General features: G+C 49.5%; 1 protein-coding gene across 1 annotated transcript in view; it reads right to left on the bottom strand.

Annotated features, from left to right (window-relative positions):
- LOC101669861 (shaggy-related protein kinase GSK1) overlaps positions 1-180 on the bottom strand; it is a gene marked incomplete in the record, with an annotated part of 4500 nt that extends 4320 nt beyond the window's left edge. Inside the window, 1 exon segment of the mRNA XM_044499969.1 lies at positions 1-180. Coding sequence (XP_044355904.1) covers positions 1-51 — 51 coding nt within the window.
- Between the last annotated feature and the right edge of the window lie 21380 nt (positions 181-21560).

Genomic DNA, 21560 nt, shown 5'->3' with positions numbered 1-21560 from the left:
CGGGGGCGGCGCGTCCAGCACCATGGGCTCCGGCCCCGGCGGCGCCTCCATGGGGTGGCGTGTGCGGGGGCGGGGGCGGGGGGGTGGGGGAGGAGCGAGCCGCGGGGACACCTACTAGAGGGGAGCTGCTGCTGCTTTGCTCTTGCGTTGGGGATTGGGATGGTGGTGGTGCGTGCTTTTGACCGGTCAGGGTGGGAGGCTGCGGGGGGTGGGGGGTGGCTGGCTGGCTATGAGTTCTACCAGATGCCGCTCTGGAGGACAGGTGGGGGAAGCGGTAACGGAGAGAAGCGGTTAGCTAGCGGAAGGTCAAGGCGGGATTAACATAAACCTACGGCTACTGGGACGTTGGCCATGCATTACCGCCAGAATTTAATTTATTTATACGTATACTGGTTTTTCGTGGGAATTCATATTTATAATGGGTTTTTTTCTTTTTAATGTGTATATAAAATAGTTCAACGCAATCGCTTAATTTTCTATTGGAATTTGATTGTATTCGACTCCCTCTTCTAGCTAAGGGCAACGAGATAGGCCAAACAAAACAACGGCCCCATCGTCGACGTTAAACTACGGTTTATGTTTTGGAAGAAATGTTTATTTTTCTATATCTCTCCGTCGAAGCAGCGTTGAATTGGTTTTACCAACGACGTTTAGTTCACGCCGTCAAGAAAACGTTAACTCAATTTCGAGGATAGCATTTGTTTTCTGTTATAATTGGATATTGAAATAGTTAATCTTTATTCGCAGTTATAGCGTGCCACACAACTCCAGCGAAACCGCGTTCGTATTGCTAGCAGGGCGTAATTCCGTTTGCTGGCAGGGTTTAATTTTAGACTATAATTGCATGGAGGATGATCGACGTGGTTCGATCAATCGGAACCGTTGATCGGTAAGCTCCCTCGCCACCAGATGAGGTCATGCATAGTGATCATATCCAGGGATACCAAAAAAGTCGGATTCAACCCCTAGTTGCACCATGCACGACGCCTAACACCATCTTTCTTGCACCCATGGCTTGCACAAAATCTCGACCCCCGCATCGCTCTGTAGTGACCTATGATCGACACGTCAAGGAAGACGCTCGTTGTAGTAGCGTGCTCCCATGCATGCAGCTGCATTGTAACAACTCAAGACAACTTGAAAATTTTCATCGTGTCGCCACCTATTGCGGTATGGTCGAAACTCGCCACACGTTGATCGCGGCATTGCCGACCTCCGTTGTGCTCCACGTGTGTCATTCATAGCATGGCTAGCCACTGTCGTAGCTCGTTGTCAAGTCGTCGCAACACCATCTCAAGGTCTCCGGCAAAGCCGCCGACCATCACAGCATCGTTGCCAAGGGCTCACAGTACCTTGGGCACGTCATTGCAACATGTCGCATCTCAGGTCATAACATCGATGGCCTGGCATTTGTAACCAACTCACGACCCTCCCACGTCACGGGTTGTCTCTCCAGTCGATGCGTCCAGCGCGATATCATGGGCTTGCAACACCACCGATCGGCTTTTCACATCAGGAGGCAAACATGTATGCCCCACTGACGCGCAAAGCTCTAGCAGCGTGTGACCTTGATGTAGGATGTGAAGGCCCCACCTCGACCATGCACTAATCATACACGCAAACATGCATGATCAAGGTGAAAGACTCACGGGATGATATCACAACACAACTCTAGACACAAATTCAAACATAAAGCTTTACATACAAGCCAGGGCCATGAGGACCCGAATACATAAGTCAGCGACAGCAAAAATATATGAGTACAAACATAAACAGACAAGTTTGTCTTAAGAAGGCTAGCAAAACAACGATATCAAGATCGAAAAGGCGCAAGCCTCCTTCCTGCGGCCTCCTAACTACTCTTGGTCGTTGGTCTCCTCGTAGTAGTAGGCTCCATTAGGGTAGTAATAGCCTTTGGCGGAATCAGTTGGCTCCGGGGCTCCGTCATCTAATCGCAACAACCGAGTAGAGGGCAAAAGGGTAACAAAGCAACCATGAGTACTCATCCAAAATACTCGCAAGACTTACATCAGATATATGCTAAATATGCATCAGTATCAAGGGAAAGAGTTGTATCTGTGGACTATACGACAGAATGCCAGAGTAGAGGGGTAAGGCCTAATCTATGGTAGACTAGCATCTTGCAGCAAATGAAGAGAGTAGAGTAACATATAATATATAGTAACAAGTATATATATTAGTAATTCCCAGAGATCCTTCCTCGACTTCGTGCGAGAAAGAGATCCTGAAGTCATCATATCGGTTTAGTGTAACAAGTATCTAGTTATAGTTGGAGTAGATTGGGATACAACTCCGAGCGTTCGTTACCGTGGACACAACTATTCGAATAGATTACTTCCCTGCAGGGGTGCGCCAACTTACCCAACACGCTCGATTAACTCCGGCCGGACACACACTACCAAATCATGCCCGGCCTCGGATGATCGACATGCCGTAGTCCTACCTAGATTCAACAGAGAGGCCAGCACGCCGGTCTAAATCCTAAGTGCGAAGGGGTCATGGGCCAATCGTCCATCACACTCATGCGCGTTGCTAACGCGGCTAGGACCAAACCTAGCCCCTATACACACACACGCAGGCGTTCCATTTCACCCAGGCGCGCCCCACTCAACTGCTGATGTCTGAGAGCTTTCGAGAGAATCATACGACGCCGAGTGCCCATACTTATCCCTGCGTGGTGGTTAGTGCAAAAAGGCCAGAGGCCTACTCAGATCACATCTCCAAACCCGTTAGTGTATTGGGAGCTCGCGGAAACGATCAGTGATCATGTCGCCCTGTCTCGCAGACTTACAACAAGGGCCAGACCCATCCTCTCTAGGGAGGTTTGCCTGCTCGGTTGTGCCGCGTCATTATCTCGCAGGTACCCTCATGGTCAACCCGACTTCAATAACTCTCGCGGGTACTGTCGGTGTCAAAACCAGCGGATCTCAGGTAGGGGGTCCCGAACTGTGCGTCTAAGGCAGATGGTAATAGGAGGCGGGGGACACAATGTTTACCCAGGTTCGGGCCTCTCGATGGAGGTAATACCCTACTTCCTGCTTGATTGTTCTTGATGATATGAGTATTACAAGAGTTGATCTACCACGAGATCGTAGAGGCTAAACCCTAGAAGCTAGCCTATGATTATGATTGTTCTTGTCCTACGGACTAAACCCTCCGGTTTATATAGACACCGGAGGGGCTAGGGTTACACAGAGTCGGTTACAAGGGAGGAGATCTACAAATCCGGATTGCCAAGCTTGCCTTCCACGCCAAGGTGAGTCCCATCCGGACACGGGACGAAGTCTTCAATCTTGTATCTTCATAGTCCAACAGTCCGGCCACAACATATAGTCCGGCTGTCCGAGGACCCCCTAATCCAGGACTCCCTCAGTAGCCCCTGAACCAGGCTTCAATGACGATGAGTCTGGTGCGCAGATTGTCTTCGGCATTGCAAGGCGGGTTCCTCCTCCGAATACTCCATAGAAGATTTTGAACACAAGGATCGTGTCCGGCTCTGCAAAACAAATTCCACATACCACCGTAGAGAGTATAATATTTCCACAAACTCAATCTGCTGACAATTCCACGTAATCGTGACATCTTGCCGCGGTCCGGTCATTACGAACCGTTTTTCCCCAGCCTGCCACTACACGTGTTGCGAGGCGGTTTTATTGGCACGTCTTGTCAAAGCAGAGATCGTGTTCCCCTTATCGCGGGATTCTCATCAATACGGGTATGGGTAACCCAATCGTGCCTGTTGGTATAACTCCTCGATTTTAGGCAAGTCCCAAACGGCCACGCGGAGGACGCTTGATATTCACCCTCTTTATAAAGGGGCCAAAGCCTATCCTTTTCTTCTCGCGCTCGATCCTTCCCTTCCCCCACCTCGAATTCTAACATCCAAGGCTCGGGCTAAGCGCTTCGGACCTTCAATCATGTCCGGATCCAACCTTCAAGGCCGGTGGATGGCCTCCTCTGTCACAGAGGAGGACATCAAGAAGCTAAGAGAAGCCAGGTATCTAACCGCCGAAATCTCGCATAGGCTGCCTGCTCAAGGGCAGGTCATCCCCACTCCCGAACCCAACGAGAGTGTCGTATTTGTTTCCCACTTCCTTTGAGGGCTAGGCTTTAGCCTTGATCCCTTTGTTAGAGGGCTTATGTTCTATTACGGGCTCGATTTCCATGATCTGGCTCCGGATTCCATCCTTCACATCTCGTCATTCATCGTCGTGTGTGAGGCCTTCCTCCGCATCGCCCCACACTTCGGCTTGTGGCTCAAGACCTTCAATGTGAAGCCGAAGATGATCAATGGGCGACACGCAGAATGCGGAGATGCTATAATAAGCAAAGGCGCCGATGCTCCATGGCCAAAGGGGTCCTCCCCGGAGATGCCCGCTTTATGGCAGCGGGAGTGGTTTTATATCACAGCTCCCCGAAGTACCAAGTGGGTAGCTTCCCCCGTCTTCCGTTCGGGCCCCCCGCCGCAACTGGCGTCATGGGTCAACAAGGGGCTCGACTGGGGGCCAGTTGATGACGTGCCGACATTGCAGAGTCGCATCCGAGACCTCCTCAAGAGAGATGTCGGCCTTGTCAAGGTAATGCAAGTCATGCTAGTTCGTCGGGTCCTGCCATGTCAACATCGACCTCTCCGTATGTGGGAATTCAATCCGGAAGGACCGCGAACTATTTAGCAATTCTTTGGCGTGACGCTCGAGGGATGTATGGATTGTTCTTCGGATCATGAATAACTTTGTCCGGACACCACCGAGGATGCGGGTCTAAACTGCAATCGTCCAGATACCCTGTAAGTATTTCTGCGGCCGAACACGCTGTCTTTTCATTTGTCCTAACATCATTCTGAAAAAAATTGCTCTTGGCCAGGACTGGATAAAAAAGGCGAAGATGATCAGGTGTTCGGCCCCCTTCCCGAAGGCTCACTGGATCCTGTACTAGCCAGGATGTGTTGGAGATCGTAGCAGAATTTTAAAATTTTCCTACGCTCACCAAGATCCATCTATGGAGTATACTAGCAACGAGGGGAAAGGAGTGCATCTACATACCCTTGTAGATCGCGAGCGGAAGCGTTCCAATGAACGAGGTTGACGGAGTCGTACTCGCCGTGATTCAAATCACCGATGACCGAGTGCCTAACGGACGGCACCTCCGCGTTCAACACACGTACGGTGCAGCGACGTCTCCTCCTTCTTGATCCAGCAAGGGGGAAGGAGAGGTTGATGGAGATCCAGCAGCACGACGGCGTGGTGGTGGATGTAGCGGGTCTCGGCAGGGCTTCGCCGAGCTTCTGCGAGAGGGAGAGGTGTAGCAGGGGAGGAGGGAGGCGCCCAAGGCTGTTGTGCTGCTGCCCTCCCCCCCTTTATATAGGCCCCCTGGGAGGGGGGCGCCGGCCAGGAACCCATCTGGATGGGGGGGCGGCGGCCAGGGGGGTAAGTTACCCCCCAAGTCAAGTGGGGCGCCCCCCACCCTAGGGTTTCCAACCCTAGGCGCAGGGGGGAGGCCCATGGGGGGCGCCCCAGCCCACTATGGGCTGGTTCCCTTCCCACTTCAGCCCATGGGGCCCTCCGGGACAGGTGGCCCCACCCGGTGGACCCCCGGGACCCTTCCGGTGGTCCCGGTACAATACCGATAACCCCCGAAACTTTCCCGGTGGCCGAAACTGGACTTCCTATATATAATTCTTCACCTCCGGACCATTCCGGAACTCCTCGTGACGTCCGGGATCTCATCCGGGACTCCGAACAACTTTCGGGTTTCCGCATACTCATATCTCTACAACCCTAGCGTCACCGAACCTTAAGTGTGTAGACCCTACGGGTTCGGGAGACATGCAGACATGACCGAGACGCCTCTCCGGTCAATAACCAATAGCGGGATCTGGATACCCATGTTGGCTCCCACATGTTCCACGATGATCTCATCGGATGAACCACGATGTCGAGGATTCAATCAATCCCATATACAATTCCCTTTGTCAATCGGTATGTTACTTGCCCGAGATTCGATCGTCGGTATCCCAATACCTTGTTCAATCTCGTTACCGGCAAGTCTCTTTACTCATACCGCAATGCATGATCCCGTGACTAACGCCTTAGTCACATTGAGCTCATTATGATGATGCATTACCGAGTGGGCCCAGAGATACCTCTCCGTCACACGGAGTGACAAATCCCAGTCTCGATCCGTGCCAACCCAACAGACACTTTCGGAGATACCCGCAGTGTACCTTTATAGTCACCCAGTTACGTTGTGACGTTTGGCACACCCAAAGCACTCCTACGGTATCCGGGAGTTGCACGATCTCATGGTCTAAGGAATAGATACCTGACATTGGAAAAGCTCTAGCAAACGAAACTACACGATATTTTATGCTATGCTTAGGATTGGGTCTTGTCCATCACATCATTCTCCTAATGATGTGATCCTGTTATCAATGACATCCAATGTCCATAGTCAGGAAACCGTGACTATCTGTTGATCAACGAGCTAGTCAACTAGAGGCTTACTAGGGACACGTTGTGGTCTATGTATTCACACATGTATTACGATTTTCGGATAATACAATTATAGCATGAACAATAGACAATTATCATGAACAAAGAAATATAATAATAACCATTTATTATTGCCTCTAGGGCATATTTCCAACAGTCTCCCACTTGCACTAGAGTCAATAATCTAGTTACATTGTGATGAATCGAACACCCATTGCGTCCTGGTGTTGATCATGTTTTGCTCTAGGGAGAGGTTTAGTCAACGGATCTGCTACATTCAGGTCCGTATGTACTTTACAAATATCTATGTCTCCATTTTGAACACTTTCACGAATGGAGTTGAAGCGACGCTTGATATGCCTGGTCTTCTTGTGAAACCTGGGCTCCTTCGCAAGGGCAATAGCTCCAGTGTTGTCACAGAAGAAAGTCATCGGGCCCGACGCATTGGGAATCACCCCTAGGTCGGTAATGAACTCCTTCATCCAGACCGCTTCCTGTGCTGCCTCCGAGGCTGCCATGTACTCCGCTTCACATGTAGATCCCGCCACGACGCTTTGCTTGCAACTGCACCAGCTTACTGCTCCTCCATTCAAAATATACACGTATCCGGTTTGTGACTTCGAGTCATCCAGATCTGTGTCGAAGCTAGCGTCGACGTAACCCTTTACGACGAGCTCTTCGTCACCTCCATAAACGAGAAACATATCCTTAGTCCTCTTCAGGTACTTCAGGATATTCTTGACCGCTGTCCAGTGTTCCATGCCGGGATTACTTTGGTACCTTCCTACCAAACTTACGGCAAGGTTTACATCAGGTCTGGTACACAGCATGGCATACATAATAGACCCTATGGCCGAGGCATAGGGGATGGCACTCATCTTTTCTCTATCTTCTGCCGTGGTCGGGCATTGAGCCGTGCTGAACTGCACACCTTGCAATACAGGCAAGAACCCCTTCTTGGACTGATCCATATTGAACTTCTTCAATATCTTGTCAAGGTATGTACTCTGTGAAAGACCAATGAGGCGTCTTGATCTATCTCTATAGATCTTGATGCCTAATATATAAGCAGCTTCTCCAAGGTCCTTCATTGAAAAACACTTATTCAAATAGGCCTTTATACTTTCCAAGAATTCTATATCATTTCCCATCAATAGTATGTCATCCACATATAATATGAGAAATGCTACAGAGCTCCCACTCACTTTCTTGTAAACACAGGCTTCTCCATAAGTCTGTGTAAACCCAAACGCTTTGATCATCTCATCAAAGCGAATGTTCCAACTCCGAGATGCTTGCACCAGCCCATAGATTGAGCGCTGGAGCTTGCATACTTTGTTAGCATTCTTAGGATCGACAAAACCTTCCGGCTGCATCATATACAACTCTTCCTTAAGGAAGCCATTAAGGAATGCCGTTTTGACGTCCATCTGCCATATCTCATAATCATAGTATGCGGCAATTGCTAACATGATTCGGACAGACTTCAGCTTCGCTACGGGTGAGAAAGTCTCATCGTAGTCAACCCCTTGAACTTGTCGATAACCCTTAGCGACAAGTCAAGCTTTGTAGATGGTCACATTACCATCCGCGTCCGTCTTCTTCTTAAAGATCCATTTGTTTTCTATGGCTCGCCGATCATCGGGCAAGTCAGTCAAAGTCCATACTTCGTTTTCATACATGGATCCTATCTCGGATTTCATGGCTTCTAGCCATTTGTTGGAATCCGGGCCCGCCATTGCTTCTTCATAGTTCGAAGGTTCACCGTTGTCTAACAACATGATTTCCAGGACAGGGTTGCCGTACCACTCTGGTGCGGAACATGTCCTTGTGGACCAACGAAGTTCAGCAGTAACTTGATCTGAAGCTTCATGATCATCATCATTAACTTCCTCCCCAGTCGGTGTAGGCACCACAGGAACATCTTCCCGCGCTGCGCTACTTTCCGGTTGGGAAGGGGTGACTATCACCTCATCAAGTTCCACTTTCCTCCCACTCAATTCTTTCGAGAGAAACTCCTTCTCCAGAAAGGACCCGTTCTTGGCAATGAAGATCTTGCCTTCGGATCTGAGGTAGAAGGTATACCCAATAGTTTCCTTAGGGTATCCTATGAAGACGCATTTCTCTGACTTGGGTTCGAGCTTTTCAGGTTGAAGTTTCTTGACATAAGCATCGCATCCCCAAACTTTTAGAAACGACAGCTTAGGTTTCTTCCCAAACCATAATTCATACGGTGTCGTCTCAACGGATTTCGACGGAGCCCTATTTAAAGTGAATGCGGCAGTCTCTAAAGCATAGCCCCAAAATGAGAGCGGTAAATCGGTAAGAGACATCATAGATCGCACCATATCCAATAGAGTGCGATTACGACGTTCGGACACACCGTTTCGCTGAGGTGTTCCAGGCGGCGTGAGTTGTGAAACGATTCCACATTTCCTTAAGTGTGTACCAAACTCGTGACTTAAATATTCTCCACCACGATCTGATCGTAAGAATTTTATTTACCTGTCACGTTGATTCTCAACCTCACTCTGAAATTCCTTGAACTTTTCAAAGGTTTCAGACTTGTGTGTCATTAGGTAGACATACCCATATCTACTTAAATCATCAGTGAGAGTGAGAACATAATGATATCCTCCGCGAGCCTCAACACTCATTGGACCGCACACATCGGTATGTATGATTTCCAATAAGTTGGTTGCTCGCTCCATTGTTCCGGAGAACGGAGTCTTGGTCATCTTACCCATGAGGCATGGTTCGCACGTGTCAAATGATTCGTAATCAAGAGACTCAAAAGTCCATCTGCATGGAGCTTCTTCATGCGCTTGACACCAATGTGACCAAGGCGGCAGTGCCACAAGTATGTGGGACTATCGTTATCAACATTTACATCTTTTGGTATTCACACTATGAACATGTGTAACATCACGTTCGAGATTCATCAAAAATAAACCATTGACCAGCGGGGCATGGCCATAAAACATTTCTCTCAAATAAATAGAACAACCATTATTCTCGGATTTAAATGAGTAGCCATCTCGAATTAAACGAGATCCAGACACAATGTTCATGCTCAAAGCTGGCACTAAATAACAATTATTGAGGTTTAAAACTAATCCCGTGGGTAGATGCAGAGGTAGCGTGCCGACGGCGATCACATCGACCTTGGAACCATTCCCGACGCGCATCGTCACCTTGTCCTTCGCCAGTCTCCGTTTATTCCATAGTTCCTGTTTTGAGTTACAAATATGAGCAACCGCACCGGTATCAAATACCCAGGAGCTACTATGAGTACTGGTAAGGTACACATCAATTACATGTATATCACATATACCTTTGGTGTTGCCGGCCTTCTTCTTGTCCGCTAAGTATTTGGGGCAGTTCCGCTTTTAGTGACCACTTCCCTTGCAATAAAAGCACTCAGTCTCGGGCTTGGGTCCATTCTTTGACTTCTTCCTAGTAACTGGTTTACCGGGCGCGGCAACTCCCTTGCCGTCCTTCTTGAAGTTCTTCTTACCCTTGCCCTTCTTGAACTTAGTGGTTTTATTCACCATCAACACTTGATGTTCTTCTCTGATCTCTACCTCAGCTGATTTCAGCATTGAATATACCTCAGGAATGGTCTTTTCCATCCCCTGCATATTGTAGTTCATCACAAAGCTCTTGAAGCTTGGTGGAAGCGACTGAAGGATTCTGTCAATGACCGCGTCATCCGGGAGATTGACTCCCAGCTGAGACAAGCGGTTATGCAACCCAGACATTCTGAGTATGTGCTCACTAACAGAACTATTCTCCTCCATTTTACAGCTGAAGAACTTGTCGGAGACTTCATATCTCTCGACCCGGGCATGAGCTTGAAAAACCATTTTCAGCTCCTCGAACATCTCATATGCTCCATGTTTCTCAAAACGCTTTTGGAGACCCGGTTCTAAGCTGTAAAGCATGCCGCACTGAACGAGGGAGTAATCATCAGCACGCTGCTGCCAAGCGTTCATAACGTCTTGGTTCTCTGGGATTGGCGCTTCACCTAGCGGTGCTTCTAGGACATAATCTTTCTTGGCTGCTATGAGGATGATCCTCAGGTTCCGGACCCAGTCCGTATAGTTGCTGCCATCATCTTTCAGCTTGGTTTTCTCTAGGAACGCGTTGAAATTGAGGACAACGTGGGCCATTTGATCTACAAGACATAGTGTAAAGATTTTAGACTAAGTTCATGATAATTAAGTTCATCTAATCAAATTACTCAATGAACTCCCACTCAGATAGACATCCCTCTAGTCATCTAAGTGAAACATGATCCGGGTTAACTAGGCCGTGTCCGATCATCACGTGAGACGGACTAGTCAAGATCGGTGAACATCTCCATGTTGATCGTATCTTCTATACGACTCATGCTCGACCTTTCGGTCCTCCGTGTTCCGAGGCCATGTCTGTACATGCTAGGCTCGTCAAGTCAACCTAAGTGTATTGCGTGTGTTCCGAGGCCATGTCTGTACATGCTAGGCTCGTCAACACCCATTGTATTCGAACGTTAGAATCTATCACACCCGATCATCACGTGGTGCTTCGAAACAACGAACCTTCGCAATGGTGCACAGTTAGGGGGAACACTTTTTCTTGAAATTATTATAAGGGATCATCTTACTTACTACCGTCGTTCTAAGCAAATAAGATGCAAAACATGATAAACATCACACGCAATCAAATAGTGACATGATATGGCCAATATCATTATGCTCCTTTGATCTCCATCTTCGGGGCACCATGATCATCTTCGTCACCGGCATGACACCATGATCTCCATCATTGTGTCTTCATGAAGTTGTCACGCCAACGATTACTTCCACTTCTATGGCTAACGCGTTTAGCAACAAAGTAAAGTAATTTACATGGCGTTATTCAATGACACGCAGGTCATACAAAATAATAAAGACAACTCCTATGGCTCCTGCCGGTTGTCATACTCATCGACATGCAAGTCGTGATTCCTATTACAAGAATATGATCAATCTCATACATCACATATATCATTCATCACATCTTCTGGCCATATCACATCACATAGCACTTGCTGCAAAAACAAGTTAGACGTCCTCTAATTGTTGTTGCAAGTTTTTTTTAGTGGCTTGTATAGGTTTCTAGCAAGAACGTTTCTTACCTACGTAAAACCACAACGTGATTTGCCAATTTCTATTTACCCTTCATAAGGACCCTTTTCATCGGACCCGTTCCGACTAAAGTAGGAGAGACAGACACCCGCTAGCCACCTTATGCAACTAGTGCATGTCAGTCGGTGGAACCTGTCTCACGTAAGCGTACGTGTAAGGTCGGTCCGGGCCGCTTCATCCCACAATACCGCCGAAACAAGATACGACTAGTAGCGGCAAGAAGAATTGGCAACATCAACGCCCACAACTGCTTTGTGTTCTACTCATGCATAGTAACTACGCATAGGCCTGGCTCATGATGCCACTGTTGGGGATCGTAGCAGAATTTTAAAATTTTCCTACGCTCACCAAGATCCATCTATGGAGTATACTAGCAACGAGGGGAAAGGAGTGCATCTACATACCCTTGTAGATCGCGAGCGGAAGCGTTCCAATGAACGAGGTTGACGGAGTCGTACTCGCCGTGATTCAAATCACCGATGACCGAGTGCCGAACGGATGGCACCTCCGCGTTCAACACACGTACGGTGCAGCGACGTCTCCTCCTTCTTGATCCAGCAAGGGGGAAGGAGAGGTTGATGGAGATCCAGCAGCACGACGGCGTGGTGGTGGATGTAGCGGGTCTCGGTCGGGCTTCGCCGAGCTTCTGCGAGAGGGAGAGGTGTAGCAGGGGAGGAGGGAGGCGCCCAAGGCTGTTGTGCTGCTGCCCTCCCCCCTTTATATAGGCCCCCTGGGAGGGGGGGCGCCGGCCAGGAACCCATCTGGATGGGGAGGCGGCGGCCAGGGGGGTAACTTACCCCCCAAGTCAAGTGGGGCGCCCCCCCACCCTAGGGTTTCCAACCCTAGGCGCAGGGGGGAGGCCCATGGGGGGCGCCCCAGCCCATTATGGGCTGGTTCCCTTCCCACTTCAGCCCATGGGGCCCTCCGGGACAGGTGGCCCCACCCGGTGGACCCCCGGGACCCTTCCGGTGGTCCTGGTACAATACCGATAACCCCAGAAACTTTCCCGGTGGCCGAAACTGGACTTCCTATATATAATTCTTCACCTCCGGACCATTGCGGAACTCCTCGTGACGTCCGGGATCTCATCCGGGACTCCGAACAACTTTCGGGTTTCCGCATACTCATATCTCTACAACCCTAGCGTCACCGAACCTTAAGTGTGTAGACCCTACGGGTTCGGGAGACATGCAGACATGACCGAGACGCCTCTCCGGTCAATAACCAACAGCGGGATCTGGATACCCATGTTGGCTCCCACATGTTCCACGATGATCTCATCGGATGAACCACGATGTCGAGGATTCAATCAATCCCGTATACAATTCCCTTTGTCAATCGGTATGTTACTTGCCCGAGATTCGATCGTCGGTATCCCAATACCTTGTTCAATCTCGTTACCGGCAAGTCTCTTTACTCGTACCGCAATGCATGATCCCGTGACTAACGCCTTAGTCACATTGAGCTCATTATGATGATGCATTACCGAGTGGGCCCAGAGATACCTCTCCGTCACACGGAGTGACAAATCCCAGTCTCGATCCGTGCCAACCCAACAGACACTTTCGGAGATACCCGCAGTGTACCTTTATAGTCACCCAGTTACGTTGTGACGTTTGGCACACCCAAAGCACTCCTACGGTATCCGGGAGTTGCACGATCTCATGGTCTAAGGAATAGATACCTGACATTGGAAAAGCTCTAGCAAACGAAACTACACGATATTTTATGCTATGCTTAGGATTGGGTCTTGTCCATCACATCATTCTCCTAATGATGTGATCCCGTTATCAATGACATCCAATGTCCATAGTCAGGAAACCGTGACTATCTGTTGATCAACGAGCTAGTCAACTAGAGGCTTACTAGGGACACGTTGTGGTCTATGTATTCACACATGTATTACGATTTCCGGATAATACAATTATAGCATGAACAATAGACAATTATCATGAACAAGGAAATATAATAATAACCATTTATTATTGCCTCTAGGGCATATTTCCAACAGGATGCTCGAGCATGCACCTTATCAAGTGCCATCAGAGGAAGATAAAGGGAGGAATAAAGAAGCCAAAAGCGGGCTTCACGCATTACTCATCCAAACCGGGGGAATTAGTGTCTCCGCGAAGGAGGACAATCGGGGAGAAGAATCTGAAATTCCCTCTCCCCAAGGAAGGAAAAGGACCGACTCTGAAGACTTGGAAACAAGGGTTTCCAAACGAGGGAAGAAACCTTCGCGAGGGGGCCCTGCCCCGGATGGCATCCTTACCGCACAGTGCCCGCAAGGGGATCAGCCCTCCGTCGAGCTATAAGTGAACAAGAGTACTTTTGGTAAATATATCCTGCTTCGTCTCCGAGGACAATAACCAAGACGTGTGTCTTGTAGTTCGGATCGTAGCCCTTCTCGACAGAGTTCGTCTTCGGGGGATCTTCTTCCGGAGATGATGGAGAGCGAAATGCCTCCCCGTGCCTCCCCGCCTCATGAGGTGGACGACCCTGAGGTGTCGTCACGGAGGATTTCTCCTGATCCGCCAAGGCCGGAAGGTAACCCTTCGGCCACCCGAAGTCCGGTGTATCGGCTCCTCAGGAGAGCAACAGAAAGAGTCCGGGACTGCCCGGTGCGAGACCGGACGCACTGATGGGTCTTCTGGAGCAAGCGGCTATCTCAGAGGCGCATCGTACTTTAATGGGTACGGTGGTTGAAAGGATTTCATCCGCCGAAAGTGGGTTGCATGAAGCCTTTATGAGTCTGCTAAAAGGCTTTGAGGTACGCAAGGTAATATATACTTTTTGATGGTACCGCACACGCTAGGTGTGCCCTATGCAGATAGTAGCCCCTGAGACTCTGGTTGCTGTCCAAAGGCGGCAAACAGAGGATCATAATCCCAGGTAATGATCATGCTGCTTTCATGTGCAGGCGGCTGAGGGTCCGGTGGCTGGCCGGACTGGTGAGTTTGCCGAACTGAGGCGGCAACTTGATGCGGCAGATGCCGACATCATGCTTGTAAACAAGCGGCTTGACGAGGCACAGGGTATGTATTCTCCGGTGGTCAACAGATATTAAGAGGAGCATGATGCTAGTATCTATCATATGATGTGATTGCAGATGGAGCTGCCGCCGTGGAGACCCTTCGGGCAGAGCTTGCCCGAGCCAAGGAACAGGCCAGGAGAAGTGATGCGGCCGCCCTGAAGGCGGCCGAAGAGTTAAAGGACGAACAAGCTGCTCATCGCCAGAGCGAAGAAAAAATGGCCAAGATGGCTGTTGAGCTGAAGGATGCCGCCGACCGGTATGAGCTTCTTGAAAAGGAAAGCCAAGCGAAGGCGACGGACCTGAAGAAAGCCATGGTAGCAGCCAAGGAAACCCGCTCTAAAATCAGAGCGGCGAAGGAGGAGCTTCGTCAAGCCGGAAGTATCACGGCTGGGAAGCCCTTTTTGTTGCGGACGAAGTTTGGAGATCCGAAGTATGCCCCTCTGGATAAATTATGGAGTGCTGCAGACGCGTACTTGGACTTGGTGACGAGTGCTGCTGATGCGACTGAGTTTTTCAAAAATCAAAAAGATCATGAAGTGGAAAAGTTATTCTGGTCGCAGCTCAGTGCTCCAACGCGTTCGCTGCTATTAAATGAACAAATGGCCGAGTGCGCTAAACTCCATAGATTGTCCGGACTTGCCATGAGGTCTGTCGTGGATCATCTTTGGCCGGAAGGACCAAGGCCGAATAGTTATTTTGGTCTAGTGCAACGATTCCTTGGTGTTGTGCTGCATATCGACGCTGTAAACAGGTCGGTGTGCATAGTGGGTGCGCGGATGGCTCTTGCCCATGTTAAGACATACTGGGCAGAGATGGAGGCCACCGCTATTGCGACCCAGGATCTGGCCATAGGCCAGATCTCGGCCGAGCATTATTTCGAAGAAGTCATAGAAGGTGCTCGTTTAATCGAGGCTCAGTGCTCGAAGAGTATCATGTTCGAGTGACCTGTATCCCGATTGTAAAACAATGCTATTTGAATTATAAAGGTTGTGTTTATACTTTTGCCTGAAAGTATTATGATGCCTCCTATGCGGCTGTTTATGTATATATATATATATATATATATATATATATATATATATATATATATATATATATATATATATATATATATAACCTGAAAGTTTGCAGTCGTCGGCTTCAGCCCCCACGCATATAATGCGGGGGTGTTCGCAAAAGCGCGTGTTCACACTTGATCCAATGTCTTGGTCCATTAAGGAGGTGATAGCGCGGCGAACAAGGCAATCAGACTATATTGCTTTAACACTTTCACTTAACCATAGGAGTTTGACAGTGGGGCTACTATATAGCCCCTGGTACTTCCGCGCTCATCCGGATGCGGGGCGCGTACATACATGAGCGGGAAACCGACCCTTCGTTAATGCGGAGGAATCGCGAAGTTTCCGCTGAGTCATCGAGTGCTTGACCAGTCTCGCGCTTTATCATGACAGTCAGTTTTCGGCTTTCTCTACTGAGGTGCTCGTCCAGATGAACCTGGGCACAATCGCAGTAGTTCTCCCGGTGCCACCTTAGCCGATAGAGCAGAACGTAAGGTAGCAAAATACGGGAGCCAGGCAAACCCAACTATTGACCAAAGACATGATTTGGAGCTGATGCATATAAGGCCAAACTCGCGACGCCGAACACTCCCTAAGGTATTCGGACTTTACAACATATACCGGGCTGAGTAAAGCCCTTGATAATGAACCCTGAATTTCCAGGTACGAGCATTAATCTGACGTGGCGAAATGCCAATAATGCCAGCATCCCTCTCGGTTGTGTTGAGTATCCGAAGGGTGTGAAGCAACAAGAGACGGTAAGAAAGGTTTACACAGGGTCTTAATCTAAAAAGAAACCTTTGAGCGGGGCCCTGCTGCACGTCTGCGCCTGTGTCTCCGTTGTGCCGTATCCTGAAGGGTTGTAGCACGATTATCATCTGTAAAAGAGAAAAACTTATGTGAAAGTCTTCGTGCGAAAAATTGGTTATTCTTAATAAACCATTAAAATTCAATCTAAATGAGGTTAAGCTGAACTGTGGTCCTTTTTACATGCGGGAAGCCCCTAGTGTCACCTATGGTGGTATATCCATCGATCCAATCTCGGGTTTGTCTGAGCTGTTACAGTTAGTGGTGTGCCGGACTCGTCTATCCGTGTCCGCGGTCTTGACAACCGATCATTTATTCTGGTTGGAGAGGTCGTTCAGTGTTCGGCTGCTAAAGCCGCCGCACATTCTTCCGCGCGTAAAGAACGCCCTGTGTTTCCGCTAACTATGATGATGCCACGTGGACCGGGTATCTTAAGCTTAAGATAAGCGTAATGCGGCACTGCGTTAAAACGAGCGAAGGTCGTTCGTCCGAGTAGTGCTTGATAGCCGCTTCGGAACGGAGCGATGTCGAAGGTTAACTTTTCACTTCGGAAGTTGTCGGGAGAACCGAATACAACCTCTAGTACTAGAGAGCCCGTGCAACGGGCCTCTGGGCCTGGTATTACTCCTTTAAAGGTAGTATTTCTTTGGCTGATTCTTGACGGGTCTATCCCCATTTTGCGGACTGTGTCCTGATATATCAGATTAAGACTACTGCCGCCGTCCATAAGGACTCGGGTGAGATGGTATCCATCAATTATTGGGTCTAGTACTAAGGCAGCCGATCCTCCTTGCCGGATACTAGTCGGGCGATCCCTGCGGTCAAAAGTGATCGGGCAGGCCGACCAAGGGTTGAACTTGGGGGTGACGGGCTCTAAGGCGCATATGTCTCGGGGTGCACATTTGCTCCTCCTTTTTGTTACGTGAATCATGTTCATTGTTTTGACCTCTGGTGGGAATTTTTTCTGTCCCCCAGTGTTTTGCTGGCGAGGCTCATCCTCGTCTTCACTTGGTGTCTCCCCCCCTTGTGTTCGGCGTTTAGCTTGCCGGCTTGCTTGAAGACCCAGCATTCTCTGTTGGTGTGATTTGCAGGTTTGTCGGAGGTGCCATGAATCTGACATAATCTGTCCAGGATCTTGTTTAGGCTGGACGGTCCATCTCTGCTGCCTTTGAATGGCTTTTTCCGTTGATCGGGTCGAGAGCCCCTGAATCCGGCGTTCACCGCCGTGTTGTCTGGCCTGTCTTCGTTGTTGCGACGCTTGCTTTTATTGCGTCGTGGTTTTCCATTGCCATCCCTGACTTCGGATGTGCCTGGGTCGCTGGTGCCGCTACGGGCCAGCCAACTGTCTTCGCCCGCGCAGAAGCGGGTCATTAGGCTTGTTAGGGCTGCCATTGTCCTCGGTTTTTCCTGGCCGAGGTGTCTGGCGAGCCATTCGTCCCGGACACTGTGTTTAAAAGCTGCTAAGCTTCGGCGTCCGGGCAGTCGACGATTTGATTTTTCTTAATGAGAAATCTGTTCCAAAGCTTTCGGGCTGACTCTCCGGGCTGTTGAATTATATGACTTAAATCGTCTGCATCCCGAGGTCGGACATAGGTCCCTTGAAAATTAGCCCTAAAAGCATCCTCAAGCTCCTCCCAACTTCCAATTGAGTTTTCGGGGAGGCTTTTCAGCCAGTGCCGAGCTGGTCCCTTCAATTTGAGGGGCAAGTATTTGATGGCGTGGAGATCATCTCCGCGAGCCATATGGATATGAAGGATAAAGTCCTCAATCCAGACCCTAGGGTGTGTCGTTCCGTCGTATGCCTCTATGTTCACGGGCTTGAATCCCTCTGGAAATTCGTGATCCAGCACCTCATCGGTGAAGCATAGGGGGTGCGCGGCACCCCTGTATTTGGATGTGTCATGGCATGCTGACGGTTGTAGTGTTCGGTTTTGCTTCTGTGTCGGAGCGCGCTTCCTAGATCCGTAGATGGACCTGGTCATACCAGCTTTTTGGTGCAAGTCCTCACGTAAATCTTGTGCTGACTTATGTGGGGCATCATTAGCCGCCCTGTCGCGGCCACGGGGTGGTCGATCCGGCTGATCGGCCGTTTTGTTTTTCGGCTGTATGGGCTCTAGAGCCTCGTCGTCGAATTCAGGCAGTAGCTTGCGCTTTGGATAGCTCTTTGTGTGGCGACTGCCACCGTACTTTTCTTCAGTGTCAAGCACTTTATTCCATCTACTAATGAGTGTATTTTGCGCGGCCTTAAGCCTTTGCTTCTGCTTCTTCAGACTCCTCGCGGTGGCAATAAGCCTTCTTTGGAGGTTCTCTTGCTCCAAGCACCTTTCCGGGATGATGTGTGCACCGTCGTCCGGACTGTTCTCCTCTCCAGAGACAGGTTGATTAGCTTTACCCTTGGCGTCGCCGTGATCGGACAGCGGCTCCGTACTATGTTCGCCGTCCGCTGGTTCGTCCTGCTCCGTCGCTGGATCCATGTGGTCGTCGTTTCTTTCGGAGTCGGCCGGGGTATTATTCTTTCTTGCGCTGTTATCGCCGTTTTTGCTGAGGCGGGATTTGGAGCGGCGCCTACATCGTCGCTTTGGTTGCTTCTCGAGGGAACTATCCTTCGCTGCATCCTTCCGTTCCTCGTCATTGTTTTCTGTCGGTGTATCCACCATATATATATCGTGTGATGAAGTGGCTGTCCAGCGCCCTGTGGGTGGTGGTTCCTGTTCCTCTCCTACATCGTCATCCATACTGTCGATGTCTTCGGAGTCGAAATTAAGCATGTCGGTTAAATCGTCGACAGTGGCTATTAAGTGGGTGGTGGGTGGGGAACGAATTTCTTCGTCGTCCGCTTCCCACTCGAGCCGGACATAGTTCGGCCGAGGGTCCCCTGACAAGGGGAGAGACTTTAAAGAATTTAGCACATCGCCCAGGGGCGAGTGCTGAAAAATATCCGCGAAGGAAAACTCCATGATCGGTGCCCAATCAGATTCGATAGGCACTGACGCAGGCGGTTCGGAGCCCGTGGCCGGGGATGAATCCAAGAGTCCGGTAACACATGTCTCATAGGAGGTGAAGTCAGTATTCGGCTCTATCGCCACTGAGTGTGCGGCCTCCGTGGCGGGGTCCATCCACCCGTCCTCGGACGGCGCAATCTGCTTCGGATTGAGGGTCGGAGTAGCCACGGGTGTGATCTCCCGAACGCCGTCCGACGGCAGAGCTAAGTCATGCTCGTTGTGACTGTGCGGCGCACCCGACATGGGCTCGAATCCGTCAAAGATCAAGTCTCCGCGGATGTCAGCAGTATAGTTTAAGCTTCCAAACCTGACCTGACGGCCAGGGGCGTAGCTCTCGATCTGCTCCAGATGGCCAAGCGAGTTGGCCCACATTGCGAAGCCGCCGAATACGAAGATCTGTCCGGGGAGGAAAACCTCACCCTGGATCGCATCGTTGCCGATGATCGAAGGAGCCATCAAGCCTTATGATGACGGCACAGTGGAACTCTCAATGAAAGCACCAATGTCGGTGTCAAAACCGGCGGATCTCGGGTAGGGGGTCCCGAACTGTGCGTCTAAGGCGGATGGTAACAGGAGGCGGGGGACACAATGTTTACCCAGGTTTGGGCCCTCTCGATGGAGGTAATACCCTACTTCCTACTTGATTGATCTTGATGATATGAGTATTACAAGAGTTGATCTACCACGAGATCGTAGAGGCTAAACCCTAGAAGCTAGCCTATGATTATGATTGTTCTTGTCCTACGGACTAAACCCTCCGGTTTATATAGACACCGGAGGGGGCTAGGGTTACACAGAGTCGGTTACAAGGGAGGATATCTACAGATCCGGATTGCCAAGCTTGCCTTCCACGCCAAGGTGAGTCCCATCCGGACACGGGACGAAGTCTTCAATCTTGTATCTTCATAGTCCAACAGTCCGGCCACAGCATATAGTCCGGCTGTCCGAGGACCCCCTAATCCAGGACTCCCTCAGGTACCCCTTGGGTCGACCCGACTTTAACAAAGGACTGAGGTGAAGTTCAAGGTATTCGTGTGTCCATAACATCAAGGGGGAATCTGAGGAATCACCCTCAATGGATTCCTACTCGATGTAACCATCAAGGTGACCTTGGAGGAATCACCCGCAAGGGGTTCACACTTGAGGTGTTGCACGGCAGAATCATCATGGGGAGTGGTGAATGAGGAATCACCCTCTGTAATCCAGGACTGATTGGCTACACTACAGTGAAATCATCACATGTGAGATGCGAGGTATCACCCTCGTCACTCGATAGTAGCTTTGCAGAGTTGTAACAACTAAGGGGGGTGCCGGTGATGTGTTAGTCTCTGCACATCAATCTCATTGATCAAGACATCTGGAAGAAAGCATGGCAACACGGACAAGGGTGTGGGGCCATTGATGGATGACTATCTAGTCTATACTAAGCATATAGAATAACAGGTAAATTAAGTAACAACAACAGGTTACAAAAAGCAGGCTATGCATCAGAATAGGAACTACCGAACAACAATAGCAAAATCTAATGCAAGCATGAGAAAGAAAGAATGGGCGATATCGGAATGATCAAGGGGGTTTTGCTTGCCTGGAAGCTCTGCGGCAAGGGGCTGGACATCAGGAGCGTTGTCATACACAGCGGCGTCAGCGTCGGTCTCGGGTTCTGCCGAAGAAGAAGAAGGGGAAGAATAATAAATACAAAGAAAACAAATGCATCACATTGCATGACATGACAATATGCACTGCTAGGGGTGACCTAATGTAGTGTTAAGTGTTATAGATGGAGTAGGAAAATATTCAGAAATATTTTCCCGACTCTAGGCATTCATCAGTCTGATGATCCAGAGGGGAAGGTTCCATATTTGTAGTGTTGGGGGCATGTGACAGGTATGTGGATGGCATATTCAGATTCTTCTTGTTTTTCCGGTCATTTTTCATATATAAATTACTTTCATCCGAGTTACGAATTATTTTATATGATT

This window comes from Triticum aestivum, chromosome 3D, assembly GCF_018294505.1.
Source record: "Triticum aestivum cultivar Chinese Spring chromosome 3D, IWGSC CS RefSeq v2.1, whole genome shotgun sequence".
NCBI classification, from domain to species: Eukaryota; Viridiplantae; Streptophyta; class Magnoliopsida; order Poales; family Poaceae; genus Triticum; species Triticum aestivum.
Note: the sequence above shows the minus strand (reverse complement) of the source record. Positions and strands in the feature narration are given on the sequence as shown.